Raw genomic sequence first — 22,667 nt, forward strand, 5'->3', positions numbered from 1 at the left:
TCAAATCCCTATTTAATGTACAGCGCTGCGTAATATGTTGGCGCTATATAAATCCTGTTTATTAATAATAATAATAATAATAATAATAATAATAATATGGTATGATGCTGAAGTCCTGCCTACAATCTGGAGCATCAGAGAGCACAAGACAGCACTGGTTCCTGCAGGTGCAGGAACATGGTAAGTTTTACTCATCTCCACTCCAGTGTTTTCTTTTTTAATACGAGGGAACCCCTTGAGATACCTTTCAGGTCTTCAGGGAACTCCTGCTATAGATATTATATGCACACCTCACAGTACAATAATGTGGTGTTCAGAAGGAAGAATGCCTTTTACATTGCTGGGCATTTTGAAGAATGTCACCCTTACAAAAAAGTTCATTGGTGTCAGTTAAACCGACTTGAGAGGTACAAATTGCTCAGGGAACAACCCCTAGGAACCTCTGGAGGAACCCTGGTTGAGAAACATTGATCGACTCCACTTGCACTGAGCAGGGGGATCCACTACAAGAATAAATAATAGTTTTTCCTGGAGTTCAGCTTTAATGGAACTTTACAAACGGCAGGTCAGAGGATGCATAACCTAGTTTGTGCTGCGCTGCAGCCTCCTCTGCTGCATTTTATTATTTAAACACAAAATGGTTGCATCTGACAATAATGGCCTGAGACTTAATTCTTATCATATGCTTACATGTCTTCCTATTGGTAAGATCCAGATCTGTAAAAAAGAAACCCTACTTTTAGAAGGGATTGCTAACTTAATTTTTGACAGATGTGCACTTTGAAGACCAAAAAAACATTACCTATGTATAAAACAAATTGATCAGATCATCTTGTAGTGAGCAGCAAAAATAAAAACACACCAAAAATACTTTGAGGAAGAAATCTTAATAATAACTCCAAAAATCTATTTAATTAATTTTACTTTGAAAGTATAGGCAGAAGTTGTCACAACTAAAGATGTGTGGTGAATCAAGGGGTTACAAGATGTCAGCAAGTAACATGATCAATCACGGATGTCTCATCTGCATGTAATAAGTATTCCTCCACACTTGACCTTAATCATAAAATTACAGCCATCTGAATCAATCCATATTAAGCGCAAGGTTAAATAGGCGCACACGCTCCTGATGGGGCTTGCCTGGTAATGGGGGAGATGTGATAATCTCTTGCTATGCATCCAAATAAGAAAGTAAATGGTATTATTGGAGAACAGCAGGTGGAAAACGATGACACTCTGCAAATGATACAGTAAGTGCAATGCGGGGGGGGGGAGCAATAAAAGCGTAGACGGGGGAGGTTTATAATGTACAACCGCTAGTGTAAAGGTCCTGTCCTATTACCAGAGCTGACAGTGTAATGTTCCTGCCCATATGGCTTGAGGATTCTACTTATTATTGAGAAAAAAGTTATCTGCGCTGGGTCGATAACATAATTATGTTATCAGAGTGGTGGTGATAGGAGAAATTAAATTTTCAAAGAATGGAATAAATAAATTACATAATATAGAACGTCAGGGGATGGACAGGCCGGGCAATTTGTTAACTAGTTTCTCATATAATTCCAAAGATTTATTACTCTACAGCTGACCGTACATGTGACAATTTGACAGGGCGAACAAGCTCTCCATTATTTATCCACAGGCCATAGAAGATAAGGCATATGTGGCAGTTTTCTTTGAGATGGGATTGTAAATGGCTCAATAGAAAGTGGTGGAAAAATGAGAACCTGATACAGTTTATAGTTTTTCCCATTGTGATTCCATTTCAATTCCATATTTCAATAATCTCTAAAGCTGTCAATTTATTGCTCAGCATGGATATCACAACTGTTCATATTCTAGTAGTGTTTGAGTGGCAGATTACTTGCTAACATATTTGCAATTCTAGTTGGCTTGAAATTGACCATCCATACACTTAGTATTGTAATTCTGTAATCGTTTTGTTATTCTTTACCTGAAACTAGATACCTTTGATATTTCAATCACTATACATTTTTAAGAAAGTAACTCATCAAAGCTGGTCCTATTCAAAAACATCTGCAGTGCAAGATGAGAAGCATTTATGATCAAATGCCATCCAAATTTCCATCGCTTGGCTGCTGAAATCCAATAAATAATATCTGCAACATGCAGGATGATTTGGACCATTCAGTTCCATGCAATTGTGTTTTTAAAGAATGTAGTTGGAACACTTACATTTCCAACTGCATGGCCAGTATAAAGGTTGCTGAAAACTCAGCCATCTTCTCCTGATCTGCTTGAGATTTTTCGGTCATTTAAAACATGATCATGGAAGGGAGGGTAGGAGCCCAAGTATACCTTTAGTAGACCTATAGTCCCATCACTGCTATGGGCTGCCTCACTGGTCAATAGGAATGTGCAGAAGGCAGGAAGGGACTGGGTCCATCACAACAGTACAATGGAAGAACAGTAGGGACTTGGGGGGGTGTTGTGGATATGACTTTCTTTACTTACATGATAGAGTTACTTTATGATCTACAGGCTCCTTATAAACCATTTATTATTCCATATGCTTGACCCAACATATTAGATTGCATAATCTTTTCAAAATTGTCAAAATCTTAAGAACAACTTTCAGTTATAGACACTACAGCACAGTGCACACCATGTAGACCTCAGGAGGGATGCCGAGATAAAAAGTCCAGTTCTTGTGCAAATTGTTGGCTGTGTTCACTAATAATCAGATCACCCCCCCTGTAGGTGCTCACTATGCTACAAAATGACAAGGTACAGTTTGAACATTGGTGTGGAAGAGACTAAGGCTACGTACACACGTGCAATAATTATCATTGGAAAACAAACGATTAACGACAGATTAATGAATATGCGCAATTATTTTGAATGATCGTATTGTGCACAGTTCTGTAATGCTGTAATGATACGATCGTTCAAATATAATCCACCAATAAGGTACACACACACACTAGATACGATCGTTTGAACGATGCAGGAAGTGACATGTACAGAAGAAAGTGTACTGCAGAATAATCCATGATCACTGAACGACCGTACACACAATAGCGAGTGAACGATCGTCACCCAATCAGATTCGCCGGGCAGTAGTTCGTTTTCAGCGACATTCCTTGTTCATCGGCGTTGTTGGCCAGTCGTTGTGCACTTTGTTAACGATTATCGGACAAATGGTTGTTAGTCGTTCGTTTCCAACGATAATTTTTGTATGTGTGCAAGTAGCCCCAAGGAAAAATTTTCTTCTGTCTGCAGCAGCCTAATAAAATCAGTTCAAAATCAATGGATGGAATTTCTGCATCTTTGAGCCATTTGGGTGTAAACCAAAAATCAGTTCAGGCTTTGTTTTAATACCACATTTATTCTTCAAAATGCTAATAAAATGAACAAATAAAACCTGTTTTCATTGCATACCTTCCTTTAGATCCTTTCGCATCATCACAAAGTCGTTGTTTTTTCCCTAATATTATTATACACAGTATAGTATATAGCACGGACATACGACGCAGCACTATACAAAGTCCATAGTCATGCCACTAGCTGTCCCTCAAAGTGGTCCACAACCTAATGTCCCTACCATAGTCATATGTCAAAAATACAGTCTAAGGTCAGTTTTTGTGGGGAAGCCAATTTACTTAACTGCACGTTTTTTTTTTTAGTATGAGGAAGAAAGCCAGAGTACTTGGAAGAAACCCACGTAAACACGGGGAGAATCTGCAAACTCTATACAGATATCTTCCTGGCTGGAATTCAAACCTGGGACCCAACGCTGCAAAGACCAAGGTGCCAACCACTGAGCCACCATTCTGCCTTATGTAATGTAGGTAGCATGTGGGAGGTGCAGAAGGGGTGATGCACATTAGGACCACATGTAATAGTAGGATTCCATGAAAAAAATAGCTGAATTTCAATAAATGTAAGTTGTGGGACAGGATCCCTAGCCTTTTATACCTTGCTGCAGATTCAAATGCACAGTGCAAAAAGTCCACAATTTGCATTAAAATCACTGTGAGCAACTTCAATCCTGTACAACTGTGGAAGACAAAAAAGAAGTCTGGAGCACGGCTGTGGAAGTAAACCTAATTTAAATCTATTAGTTCACATAATGCATCTCCGTTTTTTTTTTTTAAATGATGAAGATTAACCTTCAATGTATCCTCCTTTGTTATTCTAGAAGCTGGAAAATTATGTAGAAAATATTGTTACCCTGTTACAGTGGCAATGGCGAGAAAGCAAATTAAGTTTTTAATGACCAGAATAAATAAAAGATACAGTAGTGAGATGTTGATGTCAGAGAAAAAAAAATAAAGCACGGGCTTCACCTTAATGCAAGAGGGACCTGGAGTATTTCAACTCATCATAACGGTCTACTGATGAAGCAATGAATCTGACAACCACTAAACATTCTCTGGTTATTTTCCATGAAATTGGAAATTGTTGTGTGTGCGCATGTATGTATGTATATATATATATATATTTATTTGCATACAGTGTTTCCATGGGGTTTTTTCTGTGTTCCAACACCAAGAAGTTGGTGGTAACATGAATCATGGTGAGTGCTGTGTATTGGGCTGTATATACCTAGTGGCCCCTGCACTGAGTATATTACATACACATAACCTATGTACGTTACAATCACTTGCCCTTTGTAAACCGCATGCACCTGATCCCTGTAGTTAGTTCCTTACATACATTACAGTGCTCAACCCAGAAATTTTTTTAAGCTGGGTGGGAAGAAATTTTAGGCGGGTGGTAGCCCCTGTATGACCCAACTGTTCTGTAACCAGCAAAAAACAGTTGGGTGGTTACTGAAATGTGCCGGGTGGTGTGCCCAGCTAAAAGAGGGTTGGGGAGACCACTGCATTACATACACCTGCCCCCTAAACTTTGTACATTACATATTCCATACCCCTGCATTTTGTATGTTGCATACTTTTGTATATACAGAGTGGCTTTGCCACACTGAACTATGTACATATATACATACCCTTGACCCCTGAACTATATCTATTACATACACCTGACATCTTCACCATAATACGTTACATTCACCTGACTCCCAGAGTCTGTGTGTTGCATATTTATTACCCATAGATGTACAATTTTTTTATTATTTGATATTGCTTTGGCCTCATTGATTATTTACAGCACCAATGTTCTTATTTCAGTGCACAAGGACACACTGGGTGTTTTACAACCCTAGCACTGTTGGGGGGGGGGGGGGTTTCTTCCCACCCCAAGGGTTATTAAGGCTAGAAACTGCTTTGGCAAAATGCTTGTTCACCCAATGCAAACAAATGTGTAAGTTTTTATATTCATCTTATTTTTGAAATGGTTAGACGGTTTTTTTACAAGGCTGTCCACCCCTTATCATTTTATGTAGTTTTACAGCCTATCTATCATTGTCACATTCATAACTTTTCCTCTTATGCTTCTTTTGAGTATATATTATGTTCCTATATCACTTTCTCTTGGCATGTAACATACTAAGTGCAGGGGTTGGGGGTAGGTAATTTAGGGATCAGAACTCCAGCCATTTGCCCAGCCTTCTCCACCAACTCAAACCCTTGTCTTTCCAAATAGCACATGAAGAGGGGTGAGACCACTTTCTGTCCAGTTTAGGCAATAGGATGGCGTCAACTCCCTGCCTAAAGCCTGCTCATTGGACAATGAAGAAGCAGCAATACCCAATAATTCTTAGGATTCTGCTCTCTCTTTCCAGCATCTTCTTGTCCAATGTTCATCAACATCCCCCCGTAGTGCTCTCCTTTGGCAGGCGGAACAAGTGAAATATATGTCTTGCCATTCAGATCACCACATTCCTAATATAGCCTTGAGCCTTGACCAGTTCTGCACAGTTCAAAAATTCCCAGGTGTACTTATACCACACTATCATATGATCTTTTATTATATATAGCAGTATTTCTCAACCCTATTAACATGTGGGTCCCATGGTCTTTCAGGTCTTCAGGGAACCCCAGCTAAAATTACATTATCCACAGCTCACAGTAAAAAAGTGTGGTGGTCTTTTGGTAGAATGCCTCTTACATTGCTGGCTATTGGGAAGGCTGCCACCCTTAAAGATAGCCAAAAAGATTATTGGTGTCAGTTAAACTGACCCGAGAGGCACAAACTGCTCATTACTCAAGGAACCCTTAGTAACCTATAGAGGAACCCTGTTTGAGAAACACTGATATAGTACTTATGTCAGACTTAAAGAAGCCTGCGGTACATATACGGTTAAGAGTGCATCATATTCTCATCAGAAAATGAAGAAGTAATTTAAAATGGACATTTTTTTCCCCTGAGCAGAGTTTCAATATCACACATAAAAGTCACAGTTTAAAGGCTAATTCCGTGAATAGAGATTAGCTGAAATACAAATTAGTATGCAAGACTGATATGAAAGACAAACATACAGAGCAATGAGCGCGCCATCCATCAAGGAATATTTGCATGTGTAAATGTCAAGATATCACCTCGCTGTGACCTTACTGGAATCCGTGGTGCTGGGTACCATGGGATAGGTCCGGTCACATGACAAGTACTGGTTATATTCAGAGCAGAAGCGGGAGTGGGCAATTCCACATAGAAATTCGGTAATAAAGAAGATCTCATGCATTGTCTCGCACTTTTTGCTTATTATATATGCAGGCTTTGATTCCTGTTTTTGACTTGCTGATCCTCCTATCTCATTGCAAGTCTATTAGTTAGTACAGTTGAGAAGAATACAAATGAATACAAAAACGTTGTAGTCTCCATTGACATGACCAAATCACAAGGTTCCTGGTAGCAAAGGTTATGTGATCTTTGCCTGTGCTTTAGATTGTATAAGGAATTTTAAATCGGTGCCTTTAACCCAAAATAATATTTAGCAATTCTCCTCTAAGACCACATTGTTCTTGTGAATTTCCATGGTAAGTTAATTTTAAAGGTCAGTCAAAATAAATTAATCAACAAGCTAACATAATGTCCAAATAAGTCTACTTTCTGTACTTAGCACCTGAACACCTGTCAAAATAAATCCATCAACAAACTAAATTAACGTCTAAACATTTCTACTTTTTCTACTAAGCACTTTCAGAATTCTAAATTGCTGTATGGTTACAATTGTTACCGATAGCTAGGCCTACTTTTTAGCTTGGATCAAACTTTCTGCATTGGCTTTAATTGTCCTAAATATATACAGAATACCTATTGCACAAAACAAACCATCAGAACACCAAGAAGTCAACACTTGGTAGGAATATTTAGCTGTTTTGGGGCTTCTTACTAAATATTCCATGTGTATACTTTAATAGAGAAGACTCATAAAAGTGTTAGGTTGACCATACCGCACTACAGGGTCCTCCAACACAGAGACATCTAAGCAAAAGGCTTTGGTAATGTAGGAGTCAATGCCTCTTTAATAAAAGCAGCCAATGGTTATAGTGGACTTCCCCCCCTTGTTTATACACGTTTAATATTTTGAGAACTTTTCAAAGCTGGGAAAAGTTATATTCATACAAAGTCTACAGATGTCTAAAACATAACTCTGTGGAAAATTAAGCAACTATCTCTTCTACATAAGTCCTGTGAGGGTTGGAATGATGGCTCACCCATTTACACCCTCATGACCTAGAATGCCGGTAAGCTGTACATTAAGATCCTGGAAGCCTGGAATGCTACTATTTAAAACCTAATTTTAAAGTTTGTGTCTAACATCTATAGTTAAGCCTATTTCGGCTTTGTTGGGGGAGCATTCTCTTATCTGACTGTCTAATACTCAGATGGGGTGCGTCAGTATGTCAAAGCACAGCTCTTGGTAGAAGAATATGAATAAAGCATAGATGACTTCTTCCTGGACAGCTGCCATGCTCTAGGCCAGCCTTTCCAAGCCTTTTTAACGGGGAGGACCCTTAAAATATCTTTCAGGCTTCAGGGAAGAATGTCAACCTTATAGATAGTCAAAAAAAAAATCATTGGTGTCACCTAAACTGACCTGAGAGGTACAAGATGGTCTACATGAAGAAGAATTTCACAAGGCCAAAGCTATCAATTCTTCCATATAGTGAAAGATGATTCTGTCTAGGCTGCTTATGAAAGAACTATATTTATGAAAGCTGGATGACCTCATAAAAGGAAGGTTTGAAATTCTGTTTGCACTGTTGTATGGCAAAAAGTTCCTGATGTTTCTATATATTTACAACAAATGATTGTGGAACTTTGCAAGAGAAAACTGTAATAGATGAATTTAGTAGTGCTGGAGAACTTGAGTCTTGAACTTCCTATGACTATGAAATATTCCCAATTTAAAAAAAAATTGTCATTTACTGGTACAGTCCACATTAGGAGCTGACGGGAGTATGTCACTAAAAATACACATTCAGTTTCTTGACACTGGAACTGTGTATATATATATATATATATATATATATATATATATATATATATATATATATAATATATTTATATTCTGTCCATTGTACTATAAACTAACTATAGTAAAGAAAAGTGAATGGATCCCTGCTGTGCACAAGGTGACATTTAGCTTAGCCTATGTCTGCCTGAGTTCAGTAACTCGGGGGGGGGGGGGGTAACTGAACCCCATGGGAAAGGTGTCCAGTAGACTTCACAGGCATTTACAATGAGTGATAAACAAAATGCGTACAAAGGTGACCTGGTCATAGGGTTCAGATACAGTAATCCAGATTCATTTCTGTTCATTTTTCATGGTTCTGCTGTTGTAACCTAAACTTCTTTACACACACACACACAAACACACATACAGGGTGGTAAATAGGATGGCCCAAGTAATAGCAGCAGGTAGCTGCGTTTGTTTCTATTGAAAATAATAAAAATAGGAGATTTATGGCCTATTTAAGATAGTGAGCAACGAAAATTTAAAATTTAAATTTTTCCTTTAACCCAAGGGTGCATCCAGAACTGCTGGTTTAAAAGAAGGATACAGTCTAATATTATATTTATTCCAAAGTGCATACAGCTGTTTCAGGGTATCACTAGTGCAACATATGGAAACCATGACTTATTTGGAGTTTAGTTTATGTATTGACACAATGGTACACCTTTAGGGGTTCTAATGAGGTTAGCGTAAATTAAACCAAAAGGTTTCCACCATTAACCACCATTTCTTAAAATACATATTACCCCAGGAAAAAAAGAATAATATCCATGGCTTAGTCCATTATCCTGAGATGAAGTATAAACCAATCCTGTTTTAAATATGTAATGGAATTGAATCATGAGGATATCTTCTGTAGGAAGGTGTCACACTGGTTAAATTGTTACTCTTAACTCACTTTACCAATACTATTCTGGTTGGGTTCGCCGTAATTTCCCTGGTTGTGTTACGTGTAATAGACAATTACATTTTACCTTCTGCACAATCCCATAAGGAAACTCTGTCATGCAAACCTTGTTATATGGGGAATACACTGTTACAGAGATGATGGGCAGGTCTTCCACCACCTACCATTTCACCATCTGGCTAATGTTTAGGATTCTAGGGGACAATACTAAATTGTACCGCACCATTTCCCCAAGACTGAGCCATCACTTCACAGACCACAATAACAATGTATATTTACGTGCTATGACTTGCTACTTACGGTTCAGTAGTAGGCTGGCGTTGCTGGTTCCCAACTTGTTTACCGCTACACAAGTATAGTTGCCGAAATGTTCTTCTGTTACGTTGGAGACGTGAAGGATCGATCTGGTGCTGTAGTTCTTTATGAGGATGCCTTTCTGTCCGTTTGTCAATCTAACAAGGGAAATCAAAAGTGCACATTAACTATGTTCTATGGAAGATGAAGTTATTATTTTTATTGTTTTTATATTGTTCTGGGGTTTTTATTAAAGTAAAATCTCAATTGCTATTTCAAAAGTAATTTACTACATTGTTCAATATCCATAAAAAAAATGATACCTGGTAAACCTGCAATGAAGGTTCATTGTCCTGCTATAGGGTGACAATGCTCTATCCCTGTGCTCCTGTAATGTCATCTCCAAGCTGAATTAGGTGGCATCTGGGTTGGAAAAAGGATTTATTCTATTCCTAATGCTGGTTGTCTATAATTCATGGTGTTTCATGCTCAGATACAAAACTCCCAGTACTTGTACAAGTTTAGGAGAAAATCAGCTCCATCAACTCAACTTTAATTTTAATGGAAGCTCCTTATCAACAAAACAATGAATTAAAACAGAAAACCAGAGGTCAAGCCAGAACTTCATGACATTGCAGACCACAAGATAAAGCCAAGCTGTTGCCTATAGCATCCTTAATTGCTTTAGCTCAAAAACTGCTTACTGTCAAACTGACACGTTCATTTATGATTATATATCAGAGTCAAAACGTAAAAGGGATCATTTATGCCACAATGTGGTGCCAAGTACTGACAGGATTTATATTATATAGAACACTATACAGTATATTAAATCACCACTTTACAGTAGCAAGGACACTAATAAGCAATAAACCTTTGTTTCACTCTGGGGGTTTAAGAGCTCTTTGCAAAGTCAGACTCTAAGTTGTAAGCTTGGGCTTGTCTTACCCTTAAATATAATGGTGTGTCTGCTATATATCAAGCCATATTACTCTATTTCCATGGAGTTTTGTCATTTAAAATTTAGAGTGCTGTGACTTTCCATTAATCAGGATTAGCGACTTACTTGCAAAGCAGCTACTAAGGGTGACTGTGTATGATCTGATGATTCATGAGGTGACACTATTAAAGAAATCGATGAAACTTAGAGGGGGCGGATCAGCAAAAATATGAATATATGAGCATTAGAAGTGTCCAGAAATCTCTGTGCCTGCTCAGGTGTCTTTCCTTTATTGCAAAGGAAATGGTATCACTCTCTTTAACATGGAATTGACATCGAAATATCCAAAGTCATTGGTCTTGATTTGACCTGGGAGATCCAGCAAACCTAAAATGGATCTGGTCCTATTAGTTGGCAAAAACATTTGCCAACTAATAGTATAAAAAATGGAATAGTACATTTTTAAAAAATCCTTTACTGGACCACCAAGGTTCTCCCATCATAGTTTATCTTCTCCAGGGAGCTTTCATAAATCAGACCCATTGTCTAAAGCTGGATAGACTTCTCGCTGCCCCCAGCCTCCAATTAAAAATCATTTACTAGACAAGGAGTTAATTTACGGTTACTGGAAGGATGATGAGAGCACAGCTAGCATTGCCAACATGCAATACATACATCGCCTCCAATGCAATGCAAGTTCCATTATGCTTAAATAAAGAAGGAAAAACAACAGGTCCACTTTCTATAGTGAATAATCATTTGATAATTGCAGAGAGGTCCAGACATCACAACATGTGATTGTCCACTGGTTTGCATTTTTAAAACCTTTAATTATTAATATTACACAGCATTTATATAGCGCCAACATATTACGCAGCACTTTTGGGGAGAAAGACAATTACCTAACTGCAAGTTTTTGGAATGTGGGAGGAAACCAGAGCACCCAAAGGAAACCCACACAAACACAGGGAGAACCTGCAAACTGCAAGATAACGTCCTGGCCAGACATCGAACCTGGAGCCTGGGAGTGCTGCAAAGGCCAGAGTGCTTACACTATTTTTCATAGGTTAGGATAAAGATGAAAGGTCCCCCAAAGCCAATAGGCAAGCATAACATTTTTTTTTACATTTCAGATAGAATGGGAAGGGATAAAACCTTTTTATTGCTGTGCACCAATTGAAAAAAAATTTCACATCCTGTTAACTACATGGGTGCCAGGCAGAAAAGCAAGCAAGAAGAAATCTCACAAACTGGGGTACAGTCAGAAAACAAGACATTTTTCTTTCCGAACAATGGTAAGGGTTAGCACACATGTAAGTTTTGAGGTCCATCCATAATTTTTTGATCATGTGCACTGGATTAAAGTGGATGTGTAACGAATGTTGTGTAAGGTATGACATGCGGTGCATTAAGCCAGCCTAGTCATTTTGAATGGGTTGGTAATGCACAGGAGTGGACCATTTTTTTTTTCAAATGCAGATTATGTGTAGTAGCGAGTGTGCATAGAGCTACTGTGCCTTGGTGCGTTTTGGTGCCATTCCGAATGAAAAGCATGGCAACTCACAAATGCACATGAGGTGGGTTAATTAATGTGTTGTAACAATGTTGCAACCCAGTTGAAAAGATATTTTTTCAACCCTAAAAAGCTATTTGTTTCCCAGTTATCAGGCAGATCATCAAGTAAGATGAAATCTGCCCAAATAGTCCACCAATAGGTAAATAATAATCTAAATAAGGTTCTATTCCTTTCCCTCACTTTCCAAAACAATCAAACAAAAGTTTCAGAAAGCATTGGGTTAATAGACAAGAAAAGAAATAAAGAAGACAGTAAATGTTTAAATATATTTTTATGACACTAAATTAAAAAGACCATAATAAAAATCTTCATACTTTCTTTCGCCCTTGAACCACTCGAATGTTGGAGATGGGACAGCTGCTGTTTCACATCTGATTAGACCAGTTTTTCCCAAGGACACCCCCGACGGCGTGATTTCCAGGATTGTGGGTGCAACTAGAAAGATAAAAAAGCACTGTTAACCTATGTGGTACATGCAAAGCTTTTTAAAGCAACTTCAGACTTTATCATGCAAGACTTTTTTTTTTGTAAGCCATTTAAACACATTTTTTCCATCTATACTAATATAACATGCTTTCTTAGGGCCAGTTCAGATAGATGGTAAGGTTATGGTGAAGTTACTGCTACCTGCTACACCTGTGAACTGTCCTTGCAGTTGAGACATTACATGTTCTGTCTGAATCATGGCCATCCATTGGGAATGAACGGGTATGGTAGTGGTGGTTCAGTACTACCAACTGCTGCTCCTGGATAAATGTTCAAATATCAGTTATGAAGAATCGGCACAGAGACTGAGTCTGGTGCCTGAGAAGGTGCCAACCATTGGGAGCTGTGTGTGAGGCGCTGTTCCTACCTGCAGAGGCTCTTGGAATACATACATATCATAGACTCTTAACCACGATCCATATATATATATAAAAAATATATATATATATATATATAGTGTGGTATACCACCCTTGTGGGATCACCTTTTCTGGGGTAAAAGGTACTCTCAGACTGCAGGAGAGGTGTATGAAGCACACTGGAGACAGTAGTTAAGGTTGAAATTGACCCGCAGTCAGTTTTATTTAAAGGTTGCATAGGATAAAACAAAACAAAAATAAATTCTAGCCAGTAGGCACTAACTAAACAGCAGGCAGATTCTTCTCTACCAGTTGGTGGCTAACCCAGCCAACTCAACACAAACATTCCAGCAAACTTTACTCACATGTAGCACAACAATGGCTCTCCCAGGCAGCTTCCCTGTGTCCCAGGTCAGAGCATGCTTCCTTCCTCTCCTTCCCTTATTACCTGCTGCTCACAGCTGTGCAGAAATTAATGGACAGACAAAACCAAACTCTGGCCTGGATCAGAACACTTCTGAGTGACATGCAAAACCCAGGTCAGGAATCAGGGCAGACATGTTGCTGGTTAATCTCTCCCATATGAGAGGAAACGTGGAGAAATATATCTTCCCTCAAAGGTAACCCCCTTTGCCATGTCACTATATATATATATATATATATATATATATATATATTAATATATATATACAAAGATCTTGTAACCTAATGTTTATTAAAATTAAATTAAAGTTTTTATTAAACCCATCACTGCCAACATAAACCAGGCTTTTGAAAACCCTAACTTGAAAGTTTGGATCTAACATCTATAGCTAAGCCTATTTCAGCTTTGTTGGGGGATTACACTTTTATCTAACTGCCTAATACTCAGGTGGGGCGCTTTGGTTTGTTAAAGCACAGCTCTCAGTAGAAGAATATGAATAAAGCACAGATAGGCTTTTCCAGGATAGCTGTCATGTTGTAGGCCAGCCTTTTTAACCATTTTAACATGGAGGAACCCTTGAAAAAATGTTCAGGTCTTCAGGGAACCCCGGCTAAAATTACTATATCCACAGCTCACAGTACATTAGTGTGGTGAATAATTAGAAGAATGTCTCTTACATTGCTGGCCATTGGGAAGAATATCAACCTTACTGATAGCCAAAAAGATCATTGGTGTCACTTCAACAGAACCAAAAAGCATCAATTGCTCATCGCTCAAGGTACCCCCAGCAACCTCTGGAGAAGACCTGGTTGGGAAACACTGCTCTAGGCAGATGCTTAGGTCAGCAAATGGGTGAACGAGCTCTGGGATGCACATTCTATACTGACCATTTGAGTAGTGTTAGGACAACACTTCTATATGTGCAGATATGTCTCATAGGATTGCAAAAGATCCTTGTAACAGATATGTTGGATTATAAAATAAGAATATAATAATACTTTATAATTTAGATAAAATAACCCAAACCCCAAAAAGCAAATGTATTACCTAATCTGATAAATCATGAGCCAAGTGAGCTTTAAACTTATGCAAACTCCAACTAGCTGCTTCCTAAAATGAAGGAACTGTAAGATTTTGTATTGATGCACCTGGAATGTATTTAGCATGATTTAAACTGAAACTCAGTTGGGCTTTAACAGTACCCAACTATTTCAGAAGATTCCATCAAAAAGCAAACACAACGCTGATAGGAAGCCCCATTTACCGTCAATCAAGATTCAGCAGCCACATCTGCTGGCTCTAATATCCTCGCACACATTCTGCATACAATTTATAAATGTCAAAGTGGCTAGGAATATGCTGCTAGGTGCGATGGCATTCACTCACTTACAGACAGCATGCAAAATAATCTGCAAGAATGGGTTTTTGTCTTTTAACATTTTAATGAGCTTTGGGACTTTTGTGCATATTAGTTATGTCGCCCTAATTACTCATTATAATTCTAATGTGCATTTTATATTTAATTACAATGCTTATAAAGCTTTGCAATGGACAGTAAATTATTATAACTAGCGTGTGCATAATGAATATGAGCTGAATTTATTAACTTCTACACTGGGCTGCCCGTAGTAGGAGCCTCACCAATTTACCTTTGTTGATTATCCGCATAATATGATTAAACAAACTTTTTAATGCATTTTTGCATCCCAATGAATCGTATTAAATACAGGTAATTCTAAAGGTTGGTTACGGAGCAGAATTATCCTTTTTATTAAACACGTTGGCTGTTTGGCTCTGATAATATTGTAGGAAGAAAATTCCTCATTAGAATGGGAGGATTTCATCCAAAAATGAAACAATATATAAGAATACATAAAACAGCTTATTAAATAATGTTTAAATAAGTTTAAGTTTAATAAAGAGTATTTAATGTTTCGGTGGAGAACAAACCTATTTCTTTCTTTTTTTTTTTTGATAAAGTAGAAGGAAAGGTTTAAAGCCTCTGTAGCTTAGCTAATCTGGAGTACTTTGAGAATCCTTTGTCATGTCATATTTATAGCATTTCCTTTTTATACCCTGCACAGCCTCCAATAGGCATAATGTTAATAAATGTGCACAATGCCTGTTGTTCACACACCTCAATTGCAACACATTGTTCCCCTATTTTATAGCCCAATCCTTAGGAGCCTCATAGCAATTAATGTTTCTGTACCACAATGCTTTGGAAACCCTTTGAAAACTGTTAAATTATCATTTTCTTTTGTACAAAAGAATACATTATAAAACTTGTAAGCGTAAAGTGTATGTAAATCTTAACAATTGTCTCCTATTTGCTCCCTGATTGAATTCTTGTGAGCTAATAACTTCTTATATCATATGCCTGTGCTAACCATTATTGGTTACAATTGCTTCTAGCGCCATTTAATAATTATATTCAGGGCAAAGTGTGGTCCCAGACTCCAGAAGGCTGCATGCATGTGGGACTGGCAAAGAGAATAATGTTGCATAAAATTCAACTCAGTATTCAAACACTGAACTAAAAATGTTTCAGAAATGGTTCACAAATCCATATCAATAGAAAAACGCAAACCACGATCCTATTACTTAGCATGGAGTCCATGCATTGTACACTGCCCACCTCCCAAGGAATGAGTAGTCCATCCCTGCTCAGGTCTTTGTGGACTAAAGAACACCCCCCTAAAATAAAAAGGGAGGGAGTGTTCCTTAGTCACAGCAATTACTGTTCTTAGATGACAATGCTGCTCCTCCATATCGTACATAGAGTAAATATTGTCACCCTAGGACAAGAAGTATGTTTTAGTGGAAGGATTACCATACTAAAATAATGGAAATAAAAGTCTGAAGTTTGCATTTAAGCAAACATTCACACAAGGGTTCTTGCAAAGATTATAGGGCAGTTAAACAACAGCCAACCACCCATTATACCCTAGATGCACCCTCTTCTATTTTTATGATGGGCAATGGCCACAGTAAAGCTAGGGTTAAGGATAGTGTAGAACACGTGGTTGTCAGACATCCAGTTGCCCCATAACCCCAGGCCGTGTGAATAATGCTTAATTAAAAGCACAGAAAGGTAGACTAATGTGCATCAACCAATCAAAAATTTGGTTTGCTCTGGCCTGATCAATTAGGAGATGAACTCTGATTGATTGTAATGGAATACTGCATTTGCTGCCTTATTAAATAAGCCCCTGCAGGCCGTATTTTACGGCATACTTAGGGTGTGAACGGATTCATCCCGGAATGATTAATGAGCCAGCTCAGCTAATGCCACACATACTGGTAGAAGTGTCTATTTTAAACTCCTGTCTCTGCTTTCTCTATCTTCCTTTTTTTCCCTGAAAGAGTGTTTAATTTACTGTTTAGACCACTGGCGATGAAAAACGAAGCTCAGAGCAGAGTTCTCCCGTCACACAAAGATAATGCAGATATAATTTTAGACCTACAGGACTTACAGAACGCAGCGTGATATATTAGACTTGATGGTTTTTCCTTAGCCAGTAATTGATTGATTTGAGTTATATTGCCCTTGAATTACTATAAGTAGGAGCTAACTCTGCAAATCACGGTAATTAATGACTAGAACAATGAGTTGTCGGTGTTCTGCAGTCATAAGGGGGGGCGAGGTTATATTCTGGGAATTTTCAAATTATGTCTTGACAATTTGTATAGATATACTGTATAATGTAGAAATTCTGTTCTCTCTATCATAGTTATTATTGACATTGAATAAAAATAGAGAGAGAAAGAAGGTAAAATCCTATAGACATATAGAGCCAATAGATAGGTAGACTGACAAAAAACACATGTTGATTGAATTTAACCAAAAAGGCAAAAATAAAAAAAGTTAAAAAAATGCATAATTAGAATCCCCAACCCACAGTTGTTACAGAGGAAGGTATATAAACACCTATAAAGCATGGTCCGATTTGCTCTGGTAGGTAAAAATATTCCTTTCCTGATCCCCTAAGGCAATTGGATATTTTGGATCTATCTATTGTATTTTATAAATATTAATAGTCAGATACATTTTGTGCATTTACAAATACATCCAACCCTGGCTAAAACCAAATCCTGTGAAAGCCTGTTACACATTTACATTTCACTGGATTTTTCCACATGGATGGTGGTAAATTCAGTGTTACTATTTCTCAACTGCATGTGATCATCTGCCTACAACCAAGTGTGCTTTGTCGAGCAAGTGGCACTCCAATGCACTCCCCTCACTTTAATTGAGGTCATTAGTGGATCTGCCAGGTCCATGAACAACTTCTGACGGCCACTGTACACATGTCAGATTCTCATCTAAATGGAGCCCTCTGTACATTAACAATGCTGCCTCTGATGACCACCAACTAAAGGCAATGCTGGGTAAGTAGACAATGGGATCAGGAGACTATTTATTTAACCAATATGGACCATAACATTGTAATTCAAATAGCACATACTGCAGCCTCCTAGTGCCATGCCTAAATACCCTCTCCAACCACCTAATTGAGGTAATTTTTGGAGGACATAGCCTAGTTCCCAACAGTAGCCACCAGTAGTGGCTTCCTCACCAGCCTTAGAGGATAGATATTGTGCTGAGAGGTGTCGAAAAACCAAAACTAGAATCCCAAAGTTACTGAATAATATAATACCGGTATGTATTAGATAATACGAATGGTTACCTTTAATGGACGTCACCTAAAATTGGATTCCAGCGCCAAATGACTTTCTCTGTGTATGACAGTCTATAGTTTAACTTTTTATGAAGTATTTTTATGGTCAATTCACAGCCAGCCTAATACTGGCAGTCTACTACCAATGCTTACTCATCTCTAAATGGTTTTATAAGTAATGATTAACTGGAAATTATGGTTTTATTGCAGCTGTTTCACTTTGGTTCCACTGAAGACTTCAGCTACTGCAAAGATGCATAATTGCAATGTATCGCTTATGAGTTTGTCCCCTTTTTTTCTGTGTCATTTATTTTTTATAGGCAAATAAACATTTTATTATCTGTTATAGATTTATGGTAGTAAATTAGTAATTACTTAGATATTTTAAGCTGCTCACTAACTCAAATACATTGTTCTTTTTTCTGCTCAAGGAACATCCGGTTCACATGAAAATTTCATGATAAATTTTATGGACTCTGGTAAGAGAATCCATTAGGTGCGCCAGTGGGAGCCTCGGACTGTGTAAAATTAAAAACTCATATCATCCAAGTTTCAAATCATTGTTATTGTTACACATTTAGGCTCTTCGCACCCTAAATTCCCTCTGGCCTCAAAATGTTGATTTAGATATTTTTACATTAAAGTGGAACTAAACCTAGAAAACAAAACATTGCGAGCGGGAAGCACTTCACTGTAACAGGCTTTTGTTTGCAATCTTTTGTTGAATACACATAGAGCAGCCTGTGCATACCGTGTACCATCATGGCATACACCGATGCCAGAAATAAATATATATATAATAAAAATAAAAAATAAAAATAAAAAATAAAAACTCTTGTGTGTATGCAAAGGAGTAATGTCATTACGGTCTGGCCAATCAAGATGACCAAAGCCAACACGAAAGAGGACCGGGTGAAGATTTTGGCACCAATTATGGAGCAAGAAAAGGTGAGTTTAGTTCCACTTTATTGATATTTTATTTTCTGGCACTAGTTTACCTATATGTCCTTATGGGTCCAGGATGGTAGATACATTCCCCCCTGCTTTAGGTCTTAGTCCATCTGAAAAGAAGAAGTCCACGAAATATGGTTTGGTGATCTGCAGTTGCCATTTTGTTAAATTTTAACAGGGCCCAGACTCTGTGATAGGAGTGAAAGATCTCGGTGAGCCTTCCGATCCCACTGCAGTACGGACAAGGTTTTCAGACTGGCCTGACAGGTATGTTTGGGGCTGTCAGGAAATAGGTGAGTCAGTCTGAGAGTAAGCAGTGAAGCTGAAGGACGCAGGACTGGGCAGCTCCATGCTGTTTAGGAGTAAAGACCTTGAACTAGAAACATTTGTTACTTGTGGGTACCAAATCCCCTCCTGATGTAGCCGCTTGGGTGACAGGACTTAATTTGATGACCATGTGGGACTTATTGCTGAAGTAAGCCATTTTGTTTTGCTGGATTAGGCTGATTTGTGTTACGTTATGCTCAAGAGAAGCTGTTTTTAAGTTATTCTTGAACCAAAATTTATGGACTTTGCAAACATACTACGGTGTCCTTTGATGTGCTGATCCCTCTAACTTCACAACAGAAAAAAACTGATGTAAAACATAATGTTTAAAACATCTAAAAAACAATAAAAAAAATAATCGCAAATGCGACTGCAGCAAATCAAATCCAAACAATTAATGTTGCCTTTTTTCCTAACCCTTAGACTAAGTTCAGAAGTTCAGATGGACAATGAGGTTGTGGTCTGGTCACCACAACCATGAACCATGGGTACGTATAGCTTCCCCTAAGAAATTATTGGGGTAGGTAGTGAACTCTGTCCATTGTTTTGTTTCTGTCTGAATCACTGGGATCTCTTACCTTATATATTTGACTTTAGGCCATCTTTAAACAGAAAATAAAAAAAGACAAATAAAAAGGAAAATGTAATGTTGCCACTAGAACAAAACGTGTAAGGAATGGGTATACCTGGTTTAATGACAGCTAAGAGGGGCATGCCCTAATTTGAAAACATTTATGTTCATGTTCTGTTGCATTTTTGGAAAGGAACTAAAAAAAATTCCCTCTAATCGGACAAAGACACTAAGAAATTCTAAAAGTTGAATTTGAACACACATGAAATGCAAATACTTGCAACTGACTTTACCATTGCCATTTCTGCATGTGCAGCACATTGTTTTCCACACCATTACAGGTGCTCTTTAAAACATAACAATACCCCAGGTAAAACTGCAGGGAAAAAAAAAATGTACCAAATAAATGCTGCTGGTGAGATTGCTTATTGCTCCCCTAAGAGCTGCCTAATCAAAAGGCCATTAACTGCAGATTAGTTTAGGAACAGAATGGAGATACGGAATCTTGGAAGCAGTAGGGGGCCTTTTATAGTGATCACATTTTGGGTAAGTGACGTCTGGGGTCACTAATGGTGCATATGGTAATTCTCTCTACCTAGGCCTGGGATCAGGATGAAACAATAAAACAGTAAACTTTGTTTCTATGTAGAAAAAAAAGGATGCATGCAATAGTTGCTCAAACTCAACCTGTGCTCCACTTATGTAAGCAAAACAATGGGTTGGCTTAAGTAAACCCTCAAACAATAAAGTTTTATCTAATAGTATGTCTCCTGTTGCGGTCTCCCATTTTTTTCCCATTTCTATCGCCAGCTTTGCAAAATGAGTACTTAAGAAACTTGGAATAATTATATATATTCTTCAGAGGGACTATGTTAACTTGCAGAGTCCCTCTGGATGCCTATCATAGCCACCTTAGTGTTTGTGGTCCCATTTTGGACAAAACACAGAAACATGAGCACTCCAAAAGAAATAAGTATGGAATACTTCATCAATCAGTGACCAAGGAGCATAAACATTTTTGGGCTTTGGAGTGGTGGACACACCTATTCCTTATGTGAAATTGCCAGGCTAATAGTCAATTACCAATGATGTCCTAGGCAAAGGAAGTTAAGTGGGTCACAAGGCTCCCATACCAAAAAGTTTTAGGTACTTCTCATCATTTGGCATCACCTCACTTGTGTCTGAGCTTAGTGCCAATATTATCCTCCTTCTGAACGGCCTGGGGAAGGAATAAGTGATTGATTGAAGCATGGTGGAGAAATTACTTATTGATGACTGCTATTTTGATTACTGCTTAACGGAGAAATTATTCATTGATTGCCAGCCAGGGGGGAAATGAAAAACCCCAACTCTGGCTAATATTTTGGATACTGTAATCTCTCAGAATTTTAGGGCAGACGTCCAGGCACAATCATTTTAAATATTTACCTTTATATTCATAAAAAAATATAAATTCAAATTGTGTACATGTGTTTGAATACTTATACAAGTGCCTTATAAAACTAGCAGTGACATGTAGAAAGACGAATTGTGGGCATGTCCACTCACTACTTACCAAAAATGACCCTGACCATAGACAGAGAGTGGCACTGACCAGTCTTTATTACAGGAAACTCTAGTATTTACTACAGGATATAGCCAACTCACCTTTCTACCCCCAGAAGGTTGGTGACCATACCATAAGCCTTTTAACCTCAAAAATTGTACCAGTGTTTATTTGTTTGTTTTTCCTTCCTCTGGATCAACTATGTCTATAAGGTTTTTATCTGGGATATGTTTATTTCCCTAGTTGTTGTTGCAATGTGGCTATGTAACTAAATAAACAGCCATAGACTTTAGTACAAAAAGGCGGTGTTATCTAATATTATGCATTTAACAAAATGTTACAAACTCATCAGCCAAATTCCTTTACAATTTCACTTTCATTTCAGATTTTATCCTTACCTTGAATGCTTGTCATTCATTATCCCTATTCAAGTAAGCAATATAGTATCCAGTTTCTAAGGTCATGGAATTTGGTATAAAACTTAATTTCTGCATTTAGGAGGTCAATTTTTTTTGTAACTAAAGAACTTAGTAGTTTAATTCAGCAAAATATTTCTAAATGAGCAAGGCCGTTGCTTTAATCATACTTGATTGCAGAATATAATTATTTTTTGCCATTTAGAAAAGCTAATGGATTATAGTGCTGTCCGTGCCATGACAGAGGACACAGATACTGCCCTTTGGCATTAAAATACAGACCATGGGCACCGTGCTCGCTTGACATGCATTTAAGGGGTGGTCAGGGGGCGGCACTGTGTAATGTCAATAAATCCCCAGGCAGTTCTCAAAGTTCAACTTTCATTCTTCTGAGCTGAGAAACTTTACATTTGCAAAAAATGGAAATTGTAATAAAAAGAATGAAAGTATCAGATCAGAGAGCTGTGCTGTACAGGTATGCCAAAAACATAATGTAAAATTTTGTAAGAAAACAAAAAAATTTAAATTTTATGAAAAGTAATTGTGGCCTCTAAAATGTTCTAAGATTATCAGAAGCTTCAGAATTTATCCAATCCTTAATGATCAAAACATAGATCTAGGCTCTAATTTGTAGTGAAATTCTGCACTAGGTCATAGATCAATATTCCCCGCATACATTTTGTAGGGATCAAATTACTTGCCGACATACAATCTGTGCCTGCCTGTCTGTTCCTGTGCAATGTATAGTTTCTGGAGTAAAACCATATTTATGAATATTTTGCAGCTCACCATTCCATGGA

At 37.8% G+C, this 22,667-nt stretch overlaps 1 protein-coding gene across 2 annotated transcripts in view; it reads right to left on the reverse strand.

The window, feature by feature from the left end:
• Positions 1-22,667, reverse strand: part of NEGR1 (neuronal growth regulator 1) — a 343,626-nt gene that overhangs the window by 68,027 nt on the left and 252,932 nt on the right. For both annotated transcript variants that reach the window (XM_072419472.1, XM_072419473.1), the window contains exons 5-6: positions 12,421-12,541; positions 9,597-9,748 (exon numbers count right to left, since the gene is read on the reverse strand). In XM_072419472.1, coding sequence (XP_072275573.1) covers positions 9,597-9,748; positions 12,421-12,541 — 273 coding nt within the window. The remainder of the gene's footprint in view (positions 1-9,596; positions 9,749-12,420; positions 12,542-22,667) is intronic.

This window comes from Pyxicephalus adspersus, chromosome 8, assembly GCF_032062135.1.
Source record: "Pyxicephalus adspersus chromosome 8, UCB_Pads_2.0, whole genome shotgun sequence".
NCBI lineage: Eukaryota > Metazoa > Chordata > Amphibia > Anura > Pyxicephalidae > Pyxicephalus > Pyxicephalus adspersus.